The sequence below is a fragment of the Rhipicephalus microplus genome, chromosome 4 (genome assembly GCF_043290135.1).
Source record: "Rhipicephalus microplus isolate Deutch F79 chromosome 4, USDA_Rmic, whole genome shotgun sequence".
Classification (NCBI taxonomy): Eukaryota; Metazoa; Arthropoda; class Arachnida; order Ixodida; family Ixodidae; genus Rhipicephalus; species Rhipicephalus microplus.
The window spans coordinates 160,821,148-160,837,440 of NC_134703.1; the positions used below are offsets into that span (position 1 = coordinate 160,821,148).

The 16,293-nt window shown below is 44.4% G+C and overlaps 1 protein-coding gene across 3 annotated transcripts; it reads left to right on the forward strand.

Annotated features, from left to right (window-relative positions):
- The first annotated feature begins 3,115 nt into the window (after positions 1-3,115).
- Positions 3,116-14,501, forward strand: LOC142814659 (uncharacterized). Of its 3 annotated transcripts, none has more exons than XM_075893817.1 (5): positions 3,116-3,475; positions 8,447-8,501; positions 10,652-10,878; positions 13,897-14,056; positions 14,154-14,501. In XM_075893817.1, the coding sequence occupies exons 1-5, from the start codon at positions 3,329-3,331 to the stop codon at positions 14,414-14,416; spliced, it is 852 nt and encodes a 283-aa protein (XP_075749932.1). In that variant the 5' UTR covers positions 3,116-3,328; the 3' UTR covers positions 14,417-14,501. The 3 variants fall into 3 exon arrangements, with proteins under 3 accessions (XP_075749932.1, XP_075749933.1, XP_075749934.1); XM_075893818.1 differs by having other exon boundaries at positions 10,652-10,740; XM_075893819.1 differs by having other exon boundaries at positions 3,345-3,475; positions 8,439-8,501.
- Positions 14,502-16,293: the final 1,792 nt, after the last annotated feature.

Sequence of the window (16,293 nt, forward strand, 5' to 3'; positions counted from 1 at the left end):
TCTACCTGACTAGGCCTGGAGCAACAAGCCAGAGAGCATATTCTTGGCTGGATAGATGGATGGATGTGGCCGTACCCTTTAGATCGGGCGGCGGCTAACGTCACCTAGCCGTAATGCTTAGTGAGCTAACCACTAGATTTTTTTTTCCCCTTTAAATAGTAAAGTTGGACGGGTACTTTGAAGTTAAGGGTTTAATTTTCAATCGTGCCTTGACTTTAGCCACCAATCAGATAACCTCCTTCTAGTTAAGTCTACCCGCTTAAAGTCTATTTTGCCCTCCCTGTCCCTAAACACCAGTGCTTTGAAAAACTCTGCGCCATCATCTTAAACTATAAGGTGAAGCCCTTTACAGAGCATTGTCAAGTGTTCGGCAGTTTTTTCTTTCTCTTCGCACGCACTGCATATTGTTTCTACCTCTTCATATTTGGCCCGATATGTCTTGTTTCGCAATACTCCCGTCCTGGCCTCAAACAGTAGAGAACTACCCTGAGTATTATCATAGATTCTTTCTTTGGCAATTTCCTGCTTAAAAGTTCGATAGATCTCTAGTGCACACTTCTTAATCATGCCAATTCTCCACATGTCAGTCTCCGTTTCCTGCAGTTCCTTTTTAACCGATAGTTCTTTCTGGTTTGGCCACCTGCTGTTTTCTAAGTATTTACCAGTCAATTTCCTGGTTCGCTTCCTCCATTTTGTATTGACATTCTTCATGTACAAGTAGCTGAAAACCTTCATAGCCCAACGCTCCTCCCCCATTTCTCTCAATCGCTTCTCAAATTTTATCTTGCTGCTAGCTTCCCTGCCATCAAATGATGTCCATCCCATATCACCTTGTACTCCCTGGTTTGGTGAATTCCCGTGAGCTCCTAAAGCAAGCCTACATATTTCACGTTGCCTAATTTCTAATCTTGCTTGAACTTCTGACCTCATGCACAAGACCGCGTTGCCGAACGTCAGCCCAGGAACCATGACCCCTTTCCATATTCCTCTCACAACATTATACCTATTGTAATTCCACAGTGCCCTATTTTTCATCACTGCTGCATTCCTGTTATCTTTAGTCATCACGCATATTTCGTGTTCCCTCAGGTACTCGGTCCCATTGCTTATCCATACGCCCAGTTATTTGTATTTATCTGTTATCTCTAGCGTGACTTCCTGTATTCTAAGCTCACTACCTTTGTTATCATTAAAAATCATGACTACTGATTTTTCCTAACTGAATCTAAAATCTAACCTATCTCCCTCATTACCGCAGATGTCCATCAACCTCTGCAAATCTTCCTTGTTGTCGGCCATTAGCACTATATTGCTACCTGTAGGCTGCCACAAACCATAGTGCGAATGCGCGTGTGCGCCCGACGAAGAAGCCAGACTGGCCAGTGCTGCAACCGCTCTTGCAAATATATTTTTCGAATATATTCGCAATACTTTGTCTCGTTACTCACGTAACAATATCATCTGCGTACATTAATGCTGGTAGTGCCTGATCAATGAGTTTTCCTCGTTTGACTAAAGAGAGGTTGAAGCCAAGTCCCCTTGCCTCTAATTTGGCCTCTAATCCTTGTAGGTACATCATGAATAAGAAGGGTGACAGCGGGCACGCCTGCCTAAGTCCACGTTTCACCACTGTGGGCTTGGATACCTGTTTTTCCCACTTTTTAAGTACCTTGTTAGTTTTATAGATTTCCTTTAAATGATTAGTGACTTCATCTTTTACACCCAGTGTGTCTAGTATTCCCCACAAGTCCTCTTGAACCACGCTATTGTACGCTCCCTTGAATTTCTGCAGGCCGGTAGGAAGCTTCACAGCGCAGCGCCTGATCTTGTGAAACGGGGCAGCCATGCAGGCAGGGCATTCAATTCCCTCCCTATTTTTTGTATACTACTGTCCTTGTGTACATCGTAGAACACATAACAGTAATGATAGCAAACAGATCATTGATTCGGGTAGGCTTGGTGTTTTTATTTAAAGTGGAACAACGAGGAAGCTGCTGAAGCTCGTGCCTGTATACAGCTGCTTTATATGGAGATGAAACTTTAACGAAAAAAAAAATGTAATGATAAACAGTAGGCTCATCACAAACAACATTTCTCTGAGGGTGCATGGAATATATGTCCCATGCAAGGCTATGCATTGCAGTCCTTACTGCATTAATTATGTACACGTACTGCAGGGCATGCAAGTGTATGCAGACACACGCTGACGAAATGACATTTTTTGCTACATACAAACGTGCACCGCACCAAATAAGACGCACGTGTTTGTATAGTCAGGGAACACTCGTGAATATTGATGAAATCACACAGCTCGCTTACAGTATAAAACAAACACAATTGCGAACAATAAAATGCGACGCTGTTTGAAGAGGCGGACCCAGGTTACGAGGAAAGTATCAGTATGGCATACACACCACGTGTCAAGCTTTTGCAACATCTAAAGAGACTAAATATGGAAAGTTGCCTTTGTAAGTGAACATGACAGTACCAAATGGAGAAGCCACACGAGAGAACAATTCATCGTGGGCTAAAGAATGTGTTTTAAATAATATACACAGCTTTGCAAGATAATATCGACGAGTTTTACTCGTCTAGGTGTGGGAGGTGTAGGCCTGATAAAATGCGATGTTGCTTCAGAGCCTTTCTTTCGCAATATTGCAATTTTATTCAACTCTTTCAAACGCGGCACCGTAAATTTCTACTGGGTGCTCGAACACGGCAAGCAGGTCGCGGGGCAAAATCTTTGTAATATTTTATTAGCGAAACAGCGATACTAGCAATGCTTGAGCTGCACTTGCTGTTTTCTAAATTGTAACCTCCTCAATCTCATCACTGTGATCAGGAAACAGAGAGGAAAAGTACAGCAGTAGTACGTAGAGAAATATTCAATTTCAAGCCCTTTAGCAATATCATCTAAACAAATTGCCAGTTCACTGTTGAATTCTCGATGGAAACAAACAGCTGATCAGGGACGCAAGCTTGGCTTGGCACTGGCTTGGCCGTTCATACAGAGCCAAAAGCCGCTGCAGGAAACTGGATTGCAGATCGTATTGAGACAAAATATTTTATACATTTTTGTTTTCTTTGTTTCATTTCTCTAATTGCTCTTGTGATGGCGTGGACCGCGCTTCGTGGTCTCATGTACCGGCGCACTGTTTTTAAGTTTAGTATGGCGCACGATAATACATGATTGCGTGCTTTAATTTAAAAAGGTTCGCGAGTATGGCAGCAACACTGCAATGTCGGGAAGAGGCACGGGGAAGAGGATAGTAGTAGAACCAGTAGCAGCTGCATGCCCGGGTGGAGCGACTGATGCCCAGATGGAGGAATGTCAACCCGATGCCTTTTGTGTTGGCCGTTCAGGCAGTTCCGCCGACTTTATAGAAAGAGACGACCCCGTCGCTTGTCCTCTTCTCTTTTCCTTCGGACATCAGCGACAACATTGACGGACGACGTGTTCGACTTCACCGTGCACGTGAGTATAGGTTGGTTTTTCATTCGAGTGAATTCTTGTTCAGATTTGCAACTTGTCGACTTCATCCTGATCACCTGTCACCGGCAATAAGTCACATACGTGTGATATTTAGGTGAAATAAATGATAATGCACATTTTCTGCTCCATTTGCGTTACTTAGCTACACCAGGACATGAGGTAAAGCCTTTGTCGCCTAGCCACTAGCAGGCAAGATCGATCACTCGCATCGTTCAGTTCACGAATCAACGCGCTTGCCTTAAAATTAGTAAGCTGCTCGCAAAGAAATCTTACCGAGGCAATTTTGTTTTCTGTGAACAATGCACCGTAGATTTGTCTTGAATAACAAAAAAAAAACTTGAAAAATAAATGTCGCGACCTTTTAGAAAACGCCGTGTCTAAGAGCTAGACGTGGCATTTTGTAAAAGGCTCATTAAATTCAGTATGTTTTCGTAGTTTCTGCTTGAAATTATTATTGTCTGTGAATTTCATGGCCCAATCTTTTGCTTTGGCTGAAAATCTCGGCGGCAAAAACTTTGTTCAGTGTTCCTTTAAGGGCAGGTGTAGATGCCATCATTTCAGTCGCAAATCTTTTTGCTAGTCGGTCGGCTGGATAACAATAAGGGTACTAACTAGAGTTCCAGATTTCATCAGCCATACATCGTCATGGCTTCATCAGATGCTGCATTATATACATTCTATCCTCGTTTTTAAATAGGTGTACCGTATGGTCCACTGTTACAGGAAACAAGCGAGCTCATGGACAGTGAGCCATGTGGTGCTACCTGGCAGCGAGGCTTGTGAATGGGACGCATGCGCATAGAATCGGGGTGCGCCCAGTTTTGTCTGCCATTTCTCCGCCTGTACGCATGACAGCATTGGAAAGCGCATCCGTATTTTAGCTGCGCAATTTATCTAGCCCAGTGCCTCCTGCTTCAGGGATTTCCTGTGAGCACAAAAAATGCATGATTTTAATCGTTGCTGCAGTGTTTTGCAAGTTGTCACCGTAAAGCACATCATATTTTTCGCATAATGCTCGCTGCAACTAGCAAGTTTCGATGACTCAAAATGCTGTTCAGGTCTGATGTAGCAAACATTTTAAGCTCGTCCTCGTGACCATGAAATATTGGTTTATTAAATAATGGAAGGCAGAGTTGGTATCAGTTGATTTACAGTGTGAAAATGAAAAGTGCGAAGGACCGTGCCTCGCAAGTAAGCCCCAAGAGCATGAGCAGAGAAGTAGCAGATGAGGATGCTCATGCGCTGCATTTCCAAATCTCACCAGCACTAATGCTTGACGGACTGCTGGCCACGCACTAGCGTGTTCTTTCTGAAACAGGACTTTGGCCCTGTAAGCAAGTTCTTGAAGGGCATAAGTAAAACGTAGAATGGGCCCCCTAAATGCACCCATCCTTGAATCATTGGGCTTATGAATTAGTGCCCTTTTCAAAATACAACTATTCTGAGCTATAAATTGTGACAGAACAGTGCACGAAGTTTATAAATGGGAAAAAAGTCTTTAAATGTCCCCTTTATACATAGTGTTCTGTGATGTCACTTCTGCCGTTGTCACCCTCTCCCGCCATGCCCGGGTAACTCCCTGGGTACCTACGGCAGTTCACGTGCTGCAGTGCGGTTGGATGGGGGCTCGTCATCTGTTGCTGTGAACGATGTGGAAGCATTGTGGTTTTTTGTTGTCTTACTTTAACGAGCTCATTGGATTAGGAAGGCCTCGCTCGTTCACTCGATACAAGACCAGATAATCAAGATGTGCGACACATATACCAGCCACGGCCTACACCGGCTGCCCGCCACAACCTATGAGGGCCTATTATCTTGCTTTCACTACAAATTGCCTGGCCCAAAAACAAGTGAAAGCTCAAAATCTCTCGAGCCGCAATTTTAAGAGTGGATGTGCGAAGCGCAGCTGCTCCCATCGAAAACTAGTCGTGCAGAGCTAGGCAAGTTTACAAGAGATATAATATTATGAATATATTGTCACGGCCTACGCCACCAAAGTAGCAATGCCCCCCCCCCCCAAGTGTTTTAAACAGTGCTGATGTTGAGCTTGAGCCTCTTTGATTGCAATTTGTGGAAATAGTTGAGGAAAATATTATACAAGGCAGATAGCGACTTTGCGTGGTGTGTGCCGCGGTAATGCCAGTCATCACTTTATTTTTCGCGTATGCTTTAACACACTTTTCACTTTGTATTTTGCTTTTGTTGTACGCTAATGTACAGTGGAGTCACTGAACATGATAGAGACCGTGTATAGAATTAATTGACTTATTAAAAAAAATCCTGACGCCCAACTTGAACCGATCGGCTATACTTCAAAGTGAACTAATATTGTTTCCCATTCTTTATAGTTTGTTTCAATGCAATACCAAATCTCCGCGATCTCCATCACGATTTTAACCGCCTTCCTCGCCATCATGATTTTAACTGCGGACAAGTTTGTATGTACAGTATCTTGGTAAGCTATATCTGTTTGCAGGTAAATACTTGGCTATGGCACTTACCCGTAATGAAGTTGCACCTGAAGATGCAAATATTGCAAAGTTTCTTCAAGTAGCTTTTGTTAATTTGCACCAGCCAAATACGCTGGTACTTTTAGGAAAATTGGAATGTGCGTTCTCAATTTCAGGTTATAACTTTCAGCGAAGAAACACCCTAAGCTCTGCTCCCTCTGCGTGGACTACTAAATCAACTTGCCTTACTAGCAGCTCATAATTTCTCAAACTTGCATCGTGAGGCAAAACTAAACGAATGCAAGCACGAGGAGACAACATGGCAGTTGTAGGCGATAGATTCGGTTGGTGCCCGGGCATGTTGGTGGCGCATTTCGGAAGTGACGAAAAGGTGCTGCGAGATGCACGTGCACACTTTGTATAGTTGCTGTATTGGACAGCAAACTTTTTTTCTTATCTGAGCAGTTTTACCAAAGGAAGCTTCATCATATGGCGTGATAAATGAAGCGAATCCACAGATTTAACCACATCATAGCCTCGCTGTGCTTTTGTACTTTTTTTAGCTCGCAAAATTTATTTGTACATATAAGTGACAACTTGCCAGTAATAAGGCAGCACTTGTTTCTTTACCATATGATCATCTCCGGTGTGCTGCTGCCTTAATATTTCAAATTCTAAGCATTTACACCATTGTATGCTAACTTTTCCTTCAAAGTGAGACAAGCCACACGTGTATCGTAGATCAAGAAGCATGCCAGTTTTACGTACTTGCAAGGTAAACATCAGAAATGCACAGTTGATCAAAAATACTAGTTTAATGGTGCATCTATATAGCAAAGCACCTGTGGCACCTCGGGAACAAGTTAATGCCACATATGTTACAAGAGATAATTAAAAAAGACAGGGGACGTTCCGTGAACAAATAGAAACAAAAATAAAATGGCACGTGGCAGCGAGCCAAAGCGGCAAGGGGGGGGGGGGGGAGCCCGTGGGACTTCAGCGGATGAACGTAAGGTGTGTGTTTAATATGTGGAAGAAAAAAAATTCAAAATTTTGGCGACTGAAATGAGGGTGACTTAGTGAGTGCGCTCATGACGAGAGTAAACACGGTTATTTTTTTTTTTCAAATCTCTTTTGAGAACCTCAAAAAATCTGTATGTGGTGCAGCCTAACAGAAGGTCCGTAAAGGCAAATTATGAATTCTTCGTTGTACAAAGGCCTATTTTTTTTTTTCATGCGCACCATCCCTGCCGCGGTGGTCTAGTGGCTAAGGTACTCGGCTGCTGACCCGCAAGGCACGAGTTCGAATCCCGGCTGCGGCGGCTGCATTTCCGATGGAAGCGGGAATGTTGTAGGCCCGTGTGCTCAGATTTAGGTGCACGTTAAAGAACCCCAGGTGTTCTAAATTTCCGGAGCCCTCCACTACGGCGTCTATCATAATCATATAGTGGTTTTGGGACGTTAAACCCAACATATCAATCAATCAATCATGCGCACCATAAATAGTGCTAAAAATTTAATTGCATATGTTGTTTTCATCCTCGCTGTATTCCGTGCTGTTTATGATGTAAAAAAAAAGTAGCACCCTGAAGTGGTGCTGCTTTTGGGCAACAGTTGAAAATGGCGGGGTGCATGAATGCGGAATACTGCCGCTTACACTCAAATCACTCTTGTGGTCACCTCCCACTGTTTGCAGCATGTGTTGTGTATACACAGCTGCATATTTCCTAGCTAGAAAAATTTGATTTTAGGTGTTTCACGCCATTTTCCATGTAACTATTCCACAATTGCACGCACTGATCAGCAGGCTTTCAATTGCGCTGAAGGACACAGGTGCCATAAAATTCATAGTCTATTCTTTCAAGAAACCGTATGTAAAGGCTGAAGCTTCATGCGTACATACACACACACATACCATATTGTTTTTTGTACTTTATGAAAGCTGCGAAGGTCTCATGTGCCTCCAAGCGTAACCTGTCTTATTTATTCTCCATCACTGCAAAAGTTTTGTGAGTTTCAAATAAAAGTACTTTGCGCATGGCCACTTTTGGGTAATTTTTTTGTGTAGGTGTTACTTGAGCAGCCTACAGTGCTTACTTTATAAGCCTGTATGTATATGTTGCATTATAAGGATGCAGAATGTGTGTAGCTGTACAATATAGATGAAGTGTAAAAATTAAGTGTGTCTATGGTAGTGTTCTTGCAACCAATCTTACCCCCGTATTCTAGAACGTCCCTCCACTCAACGCTTCACCTTCACTTGAGATGGCTGATGGGAGCGCCGTCTCTAAGCAGAGAAAATTGCTGCATGTCAGCAATAATCTGCTGTGATTCTCGAGTAGCGCAGCGTCGCTTTCAAACGAGCAGCGGCACAGTGCTCAACTCTGTCAAGTGAAGGGTGAAAGTCGAGTCAGGGAGCGTTTATGAATATGGGGGTTAGTTTTGTTGTCTTGTTAACCTGCCATTAACACTGGATTGATGCTACTTTGCTCTAGCTGTACAGTGCTCTCCAAGGCTCAAGGAGGCACCTCACGTGGAAGGCTCGGAGCAAACCATGCGTGAGTTTCCTTTCATTGTTACACTATGCACGTATTAAGTGATAGACTTTAATGTATGCTATTTGTATTGTGCAAGTTTTTGGGGACATACAACTTCCAACACTTATATGTTCTGACGAAAATCATGCAAGAATGAGAGAAGCTTGTGCAAAAATTATGCAAGAGTGTAAGAAGCTTTTGCAGAAGTCTGTGAAATGAAGTTTTGAAATTTTGTGGCAATGGGTCATTGTACAGTGGTCAACAGTCTTGCTCAGCATGCTTGACTGCAGGGCTCCCGGCTGCACAGGCGCATCTACGGAGTGCCTGATGCATGATGGGCCAAATGTCAGCCTGCACACTGGTGCCTCTTATCCCCGTTTGTCTGTTACATCAGTGTCTCTTGTAAAGGGGATCAACTGTGCTACCTTTTTTTTTTCGAATGTAATGAGTTCTTTTTCCAGATTATTGTTGTTTTAAGGTAGAGCCTCACATTTCTATCAAATACTGAAGATTCTATTTTTCCTTCTAGATGCAATGAAGTCACTCCTTGTCTTACAATAGAGTGAACACTGTTATGAGAAAAGCTACTTTATGGAGTTAACTCACTCCATATTGACTTAACACACAGAATTGGTGAAAACTACACTCCATTCCAGCTGCATTAGGAATAATATTCATTTGCATACTTCTGTTTCTTTTGTTTGTTTGTTGGCTGGAGGTTTGGAGTATAGGGTGGCCAGAGGGCACTGTGTAGTCTTTCTTCATCTTCCCAATTTTGTGAACATCAATTGATAGCCGTATGGGAAGCAGCCAGCATGCTGAAACAGCGGTGCAAGCATGCAAGATGTTCACCATTGCATGCAGTCAGTTGCTGTGAGCAACCTACTGCATACAATTAACTGCGAGTGGTGAACTAACGCTGCACTATGTGTGCCTCCTGGAAAGCTGCAATGGTAAAGTGCCACAATCGTATAGTAACATCGATAACATCGCAATTTGTTTGTTGAATAATTTTGCAACAGAATCAATGGAGTTTTGTATAAATTTGTGTATCTGGCTGGTTCATCAAAGCTACAGAGTCAAATGCGGTATATACTCGCGTATTATGTGTACTTTTTTTGTCAATCCGTTCATGTGCGAAGCTAGTAGGAATCGCTGGCCTAAAAGCTCAACTGGGAATATATGTTGCAGGCGCTGTCACAGCTGTCTCAAAGCGGATTGTCATTTGTTTGCTTAGCCTGTTCAAATGCCCCCATTTTCTTGAAGTTCTTCCGAACAGTGCTCACAAAAACCAGTTCCCACGACAGGGTTATACCAGAGAACATAAGTACTCTCCAATAATTGTCGGGAACCCAACGTAAAGTAAGATGCAGACAAGGAAGCGCGATGCCAACACAGTGTTGTGTGTGTCGCCCTTCATGTCTGTGTGTGTCCATTCCTTGTCCCAGTCTTCTATTGCGTTGTGTTCCCTCCGATATCTAAACAACACACCCAAGCTTCTATGCTAAGTCTTATTCAACGCACTGTTCTGCTGGCTCCCATACTGAATATTGCATGTCGAAGAACTCCACGCTGATGTGCTTAGCGGTAGCACGATTTCAGTTTTCTTCGGTAAGCTTTATAACAGCAATTTGCCTCGTATATAATTATTGTAGCCTATCACAAGGAACGGTAAAAACGCAATGGCCAGATGGCGAAACCGAAAAAAAAATGAGTGCAAAAACCTGCCTCATCTAGTTGATGTGACAGGTCCTTGCACGCGTTCAACATCTGTGCTGTGTCTCGGGAATACATTCTTGCCGTGGGAGAGGTGGGAAGATAGGAGGCAAACCTTTAGGCATTTCGGACTACACATAAACAGGTTTCAGTTTTCAAGTTCGATATTCTAGGGAAAGCATGAAAGTTCATGGAAGAAGGGACCTTGCACTCAGTCCATTTTGTGTAAGACTGCACTCGCCTGCTCGACAAGAGATGTGCCTGTCCAGAGCATCATGAAGTCAAATGTGTCTGTGTGAGTGCTGGCAAGGTGGCTCGGGCTGGTTGGGGAGGGCAAAGTATGCGAGCAAAAAGTTTCTTGTAGTAAAGCAGGCTGGCTAATTATACTGGTGAGCAAATTATGTGAGGATGCAAATTGTGCGAGTAAATATGGTATGTACTCTTGTATGTTCCAGCTCTATTGCTACGGATCCTGCGGATCCAACTTGGCATCCGGCAGCAACAAAGACAGGTTCTGCAGGAGGTGCGACAGCTGAAGCACAAGGTACGGCTCTTGTCCGTGCCTCAGCACGCCCAGCCAGCACAGCGCCCCTCTGGCCTTCCCCGGCTGCCTGCTGGTACAATTGGAGAAGTGGAGGCAGCAGAGGCAGCTGTGCAGAGTAAAGCTGTGGCTGCGGCTTTGGTGTATATTTCTTGATTTTTAATATGCCTATGTAACATGCAGAAATTTAGTACTGCTTCAAGATACTGTGTTTCGGGAAACAAACTAGTCAGGTTATCTCATGAGCCACTGTACTACAGTCGAATATAAATAATTCGTACTCAAAGAGGCCAGAAAATTAAAAGAAGTTCAGAATAATGAAAGTTACCGTAATTACTTGAATCTAACACGCACCTTTTTTCCGGTTAAGAGAGTTAATAAATCGCATGTGCGTTAGAATCGAGTACAAAAAAAATGAATATGGTCATTCTATTGCCATCGCCACTTACAAAATGGCCGCCCCCTACGTGCGTCGGCATGGCGCGTCGGTCATTTCTGCCTATGTGTTTCCCATGCGCGGCACTTCATACGTGTGCTGAGGAGTTCGTCATCTTGTAGTACATTAGCATCGACGGCATGGTAGGGCCGACTCTAAAAACTCGACGAGTGCACCACAATGCTGCTCTAAAAGAAAAGTCGTCGCGTGTGCCGGAACGGACAGAAATCGGGCCGCATCGCGGTCATTCGGAGTTCCCGAAACGTGCATGCGGGACTGGAGGAAACAAAAGCAGAATATTGTCGACAGCAAAGATTCATGCAAAGGCTTCAGTGGACCACAGCAGGGTCGGTTTCCACAAATTGAAGAGCTGCTCGGCGAGTATGTGATTAAGCAGTGAGCGGCACAGCGGCCCGTGACGACAGAACTGCTCCAAGTGCAGGCTATGCAGTTAGCCTTAGAAAAAGGGCTAATGCAGAGCCATTTTAAAGCGAGCAGGTGCTGGCTAACGAACTTTATGAAGAGAAAAAGCTTTTCCCTCCGAAGGTGAACGGGCATATGCCGGAAGTTGCCGGAGGAGTACGAAGAAAAGCTTCAGTCTTCAGAGGTTCCTCCTAAACTTGCGGCATAACAACGGCTACCTGCTTAGGCAAATCGGGAATGCCGATCACACGCCTCTTTACTTCGACATGCCTGGCACCACAACCGTCTAGGAGAAGGGGGCGAAGCAAGTTTGTGTACTGACATCGGGCTACGGTAAAACTAGTGACAGCAATGCTCTGTTGCACGTCAGATAGGCATAAGCTTCCCCCGTACTTCATATTTAAACGAAAGACGCTCTCAAAAAGAGTCGTTTTCGCGAGTGGTGTGATCAAGCGGGCCAACGAGAAAAAAGGGTGCGCGTTGCAACCGATGTCTTAGTTTTTTTTTTTTTTTTTGTCGTGGAAACCGGGCGCGCGTTACAATCGAGGGCGCGGTAGAATAGAGTAAGCACGGTAAACGAGCGGAGGGCTCACCATGCAGTGATGCATGTGCATGGAGAAGTTTTATTCCCAAATTACAGGACATCCGTCAATAATTAAAGTAGTCAATACATGTCTGTATACGTTGGCCTTGCAGCGAGTCAACAAGTTTTGCGTGCAGTTTGCAAAGCATTTGTACTTCGGCTTCAGTATTCTCCTGGCAAAAGAAGTTGCGCGCGACAATGTCCAGTGCTGACACTCTTCGAAGACAACTGTGTTTCCACTGTTATCATGTGTGCTGCAGCCGGAGCGTGGCCAGCACATGATGAGAATGGAGGAGCGTGTCCACCTGGGGAAAAGCAGATCGGCATTCGAGAGAGAAACACTCCGCGGCAGCTTTTTTTTTTTTCTCTCTTCATGCGGGGTGTTGAAAGGAGAAGAGTCTCTACATAGCAGGAACGAAAAACAGGGAAGCGTGACATCGGCGCGTTGCAGATCGGCATGAGAGAGCCAACTCTCTGGGACAGCTTTTTTTTCCCCTCTTTCTCTTCATGCGCAGTGTTAAGAGGAGAAGGGTCTCTACGTGGCAGGGATGGAAAAAGCCGAAGCGGGGCACAGGAATGTCGCAGATTGGCATTTGGCAAACATTCCACTGCAGTCTTTTCTTTCCTTTTCTTCATTTTCTTCTTCAAGCACAGCGATGAGGTGTCTGAAGTGCCACCGCAGGATTGGGCGGGGTGCTGAGAGCATTTTCGGAGCACGGTATAGCTTTGATAGGACCACAGCGTCAGTTCGAATGAAGTGTGTTGGAATTAATGAGATTCGACTGTATTTATAAACTATAGTCTGTGAAGTCCGAATGAACTGTCCTAAGCTAGCAGACGATGTAGGCGGCATCGTGTGTTTGATGGGCAGTGACTAGCAATAGCCTGCTTAAAACAGACATTCCGTAATTTTGTTCATTTATCACCCTATTTCGTGTCCGCTGCGGCTCTCTCTACTTTGAGCTACATTTCACTCTGCCTTGTGTTAGCCGATTTCTTAATTTTTTAAAAATCTAACATGCACCCAATTTCGCAGTGTGAAGAAAAATGCACCTTTGTTTATTGTGATGAGATTTCTATAGCGACATGCCTCTTTGTTGGCTATCACAGAAAAATATAAACAGCAAATGGTGCGACCATCTAGTGCGACCTTCATTTTTCTATCAGTTTCATCTATGACCAAGATTTGGTCGCTCTAAGGTTGCCTCTTAGTACGCCTTGATCATGTTCATTTATCTTGTTGTGCTCAGCTTACATTGCATTGATTAAAAACATGTCCAAGCTTCTTTTTGAATTCCACATATTTTATCGTTTTTCACCTGTAGAAGCTACTCCTGGTCAACATTCAGGCAAAGACATTGTAACCTCGAAGAAACGTGTATTGGAATTTGAGCACTGTACAAAGTAATTATACTATTTCATAGCTAGAATCAATATTTATTACGGGTTATAACAGTGTTGTATTTGATTTCATAACAGCGAAACTGCATTCAGAGAAGGACTCTGAAAGGTTCTCACACTGAGTGTGAGAGGGCTGATGTGGAAACCATTTTAGGTCAAGTGAGTTGCAGTTAGCGTAAAAAAACAATGAAATGTTGCGATGCCCAAAAATTCAAGTTGTTGTTTTCAGTGTCCTCTTCTTGCAGATTTTTATCATGAAAACATTTCAATGTGCTGTTGCGTTCACCCCATCTATGCTTCTTGCATTTTTTTACAGTGCAAGCACCTCCTGCAGATTGGGGGACGTGGCCTCCGAGAAATTGGTGTGAATGCCATGAAGGCTGTATTGGCACATGACGTGCAAGTGCTGTACAGCCTTCATGGCAGAAAAGGGAAAAGGGCCTTTGTGAACCTGAGGCTCTGTAGATTAGTGACAGGTTAGACTTGTTCATTGTTTTATGTGTGTGTACCCTTGTGTATTCTCTGTACTACAGTGCTTCATGTGTACTATGGTATTTCTGTTCTTGTATGCAGATGTCATCTGCCAAAAAGCAGGGTGCGACCAGGCCGAGGCCCTCAACTTTATTAGGAGGTGGCTGCCAGGGTCTGGTGATCGCTGCGGGGGCAGGAAGCGGCGCTTCAGAGAAGCATTTGTTGTGAAGCAGCCCGATGATCCCCACTCTCGGAGTGCAGATTATCGGCTGCTCGCGGCAGCTGGCTTCCTGCCCAGCCACAGCAGCCAGGGCCTTGACAGCACCACTGTCACTGTGCCCCCAACGCAACCTGACCTGCAGTAGAGCGGGCCTTTTTTAGTTGTGTATATATATTTTTCAATGTATACATTTTTTGTTGTACCAAATAAAAAAAAAAACAAAGAATAAATAGTCTGCAGACTGTCGGTGGTGCACTGTTCGGCTAGCTTATGCTAATTCGGAAGCACCATCACCATGTTTTAGTTACAAAAAAATGCTCTAAACTATGAATATTCTCGATTACCATGTGGGGGACATATGTGGGGATTGCAAGTGGGGGACATAGGCTTTCAACATTTACTTCCTAACGACTTTTTTCGATCTGCTGTACCAAATACCAGTACCAAATAAAGCACTCGCTATTGCAAAAGATAAATTGGTAAAAAAATAAACTACGCTTCTAGTGTTAGCAAAGGGAATGAAGTATAAAAGATGAAATAGATCGAGTAACTACTTTCAGTTCTCAGCATTCAATTTTCTGTTGCCCCAAGTATACAGGGCTGCAAAGCTACAAGAGCGGGTCATCGAGGCATATTGTTTAAATCTTCCGGTAAGAAAAATTCCCTACTAATAATGGTTACATAATGGCAAGCCAATCAGTAGCCAATATTCGTCGTGCAGGAAACATCGGTGTAATAACGGCATTTGATTGGCTGCAATGTGGCCCTGGATTGGTCCAATGTCGGTCGTACATCCGTAGCCAATATTCGTCGTGCAGCAAACATCGGCGTAAAAACGGCATGTGATTGGCTGAAATATGGCCCAATGTTGGCCGAACATTGGCAGCTTTGTCGGCAATACGATGGGCCTTCGTCGGCCCAATGTTGGTTGCATACTGGCTAAAACATCGGCAAAACGTCGGCCCATCATTGGCTTGAACGTCGGCCCGACATTGGAAGAAGTTGCACTTCCGACGTCGGCCCGACGTCGGTGCCGATGTTAGCCGATGTTGGTCCAAGATTGGTCCAACGGCGGCGTGCTGCCTGGGGAGCCTTTCTTTCGAGTTGGTCTCGACCTGTTGGGCCCTTTTCCACTCTCCACAGCCAGAAATAAATGGATTGCTGTTGCCACGGACTACGCCATTGCCCGCGCCGACCACGCGCGCCAAGTCGCTCGTAACCGTCTACAGGCTTCACAGGCGCGCCAACAACAGCTCTACAATTCTCACCATAGGGACGTGCACTTTTCTCCGGGTTCTCCCGTGTTCCTCTGGTCACCTACTCGGCGTGTGGGTTTGTCTGAAAAACTGTTGTCGCCCTACACTGGATCATTCCGTATCGTTCGCCAAGTGACAGACGTCACGTACGAGATTGTTCCAACTGATCCAACAAAGTCATCGTCAGCTCCGAGCGACATTGTTCACGTGGCTCGGCTCAAGCCCTATTACCCCCCTTCGACATCATCTGCGTAAATTTATCACCGGGACGATGCTTCTACCACCGGGGGTTATGATACAAAACAGCAGCTAAACACGGCTGCATGAAAGAGGAGGACGAAGTCAGTTTTCGTTGGATGCAGGTCTGGCGCCATCTTACTCGTCGAGTTCTGTGCGCTCTAAATAGATCATTAAACAAGTTACTCGTAACATTATCTTCTGTCCAGCGACAATCCATCATTGTGTGAGAGATGTGGAGATCCACTTACGGTGCTCTGAGTTCCCGTACAGTGCAAGGAGTTGGATGCTCTAGGAAGACATTAGCTGATCCCACATACAGTAGGAATCGATGACATGCGAAGCACTAATGAGAAAGGTTGACTTGTCACTTTAAAATCAGCACTACGCAACAAGGTGGAGGTAAATGATGCCGTGCAAGACTTCCGTGTCATGATTATCATGTTTGGATGTGTCATCTATCTTAGTTATCTATTCACGTCACGTGATACTAGATTTAACAAATGTGAAGCTAGTGAAACGGTTGCGA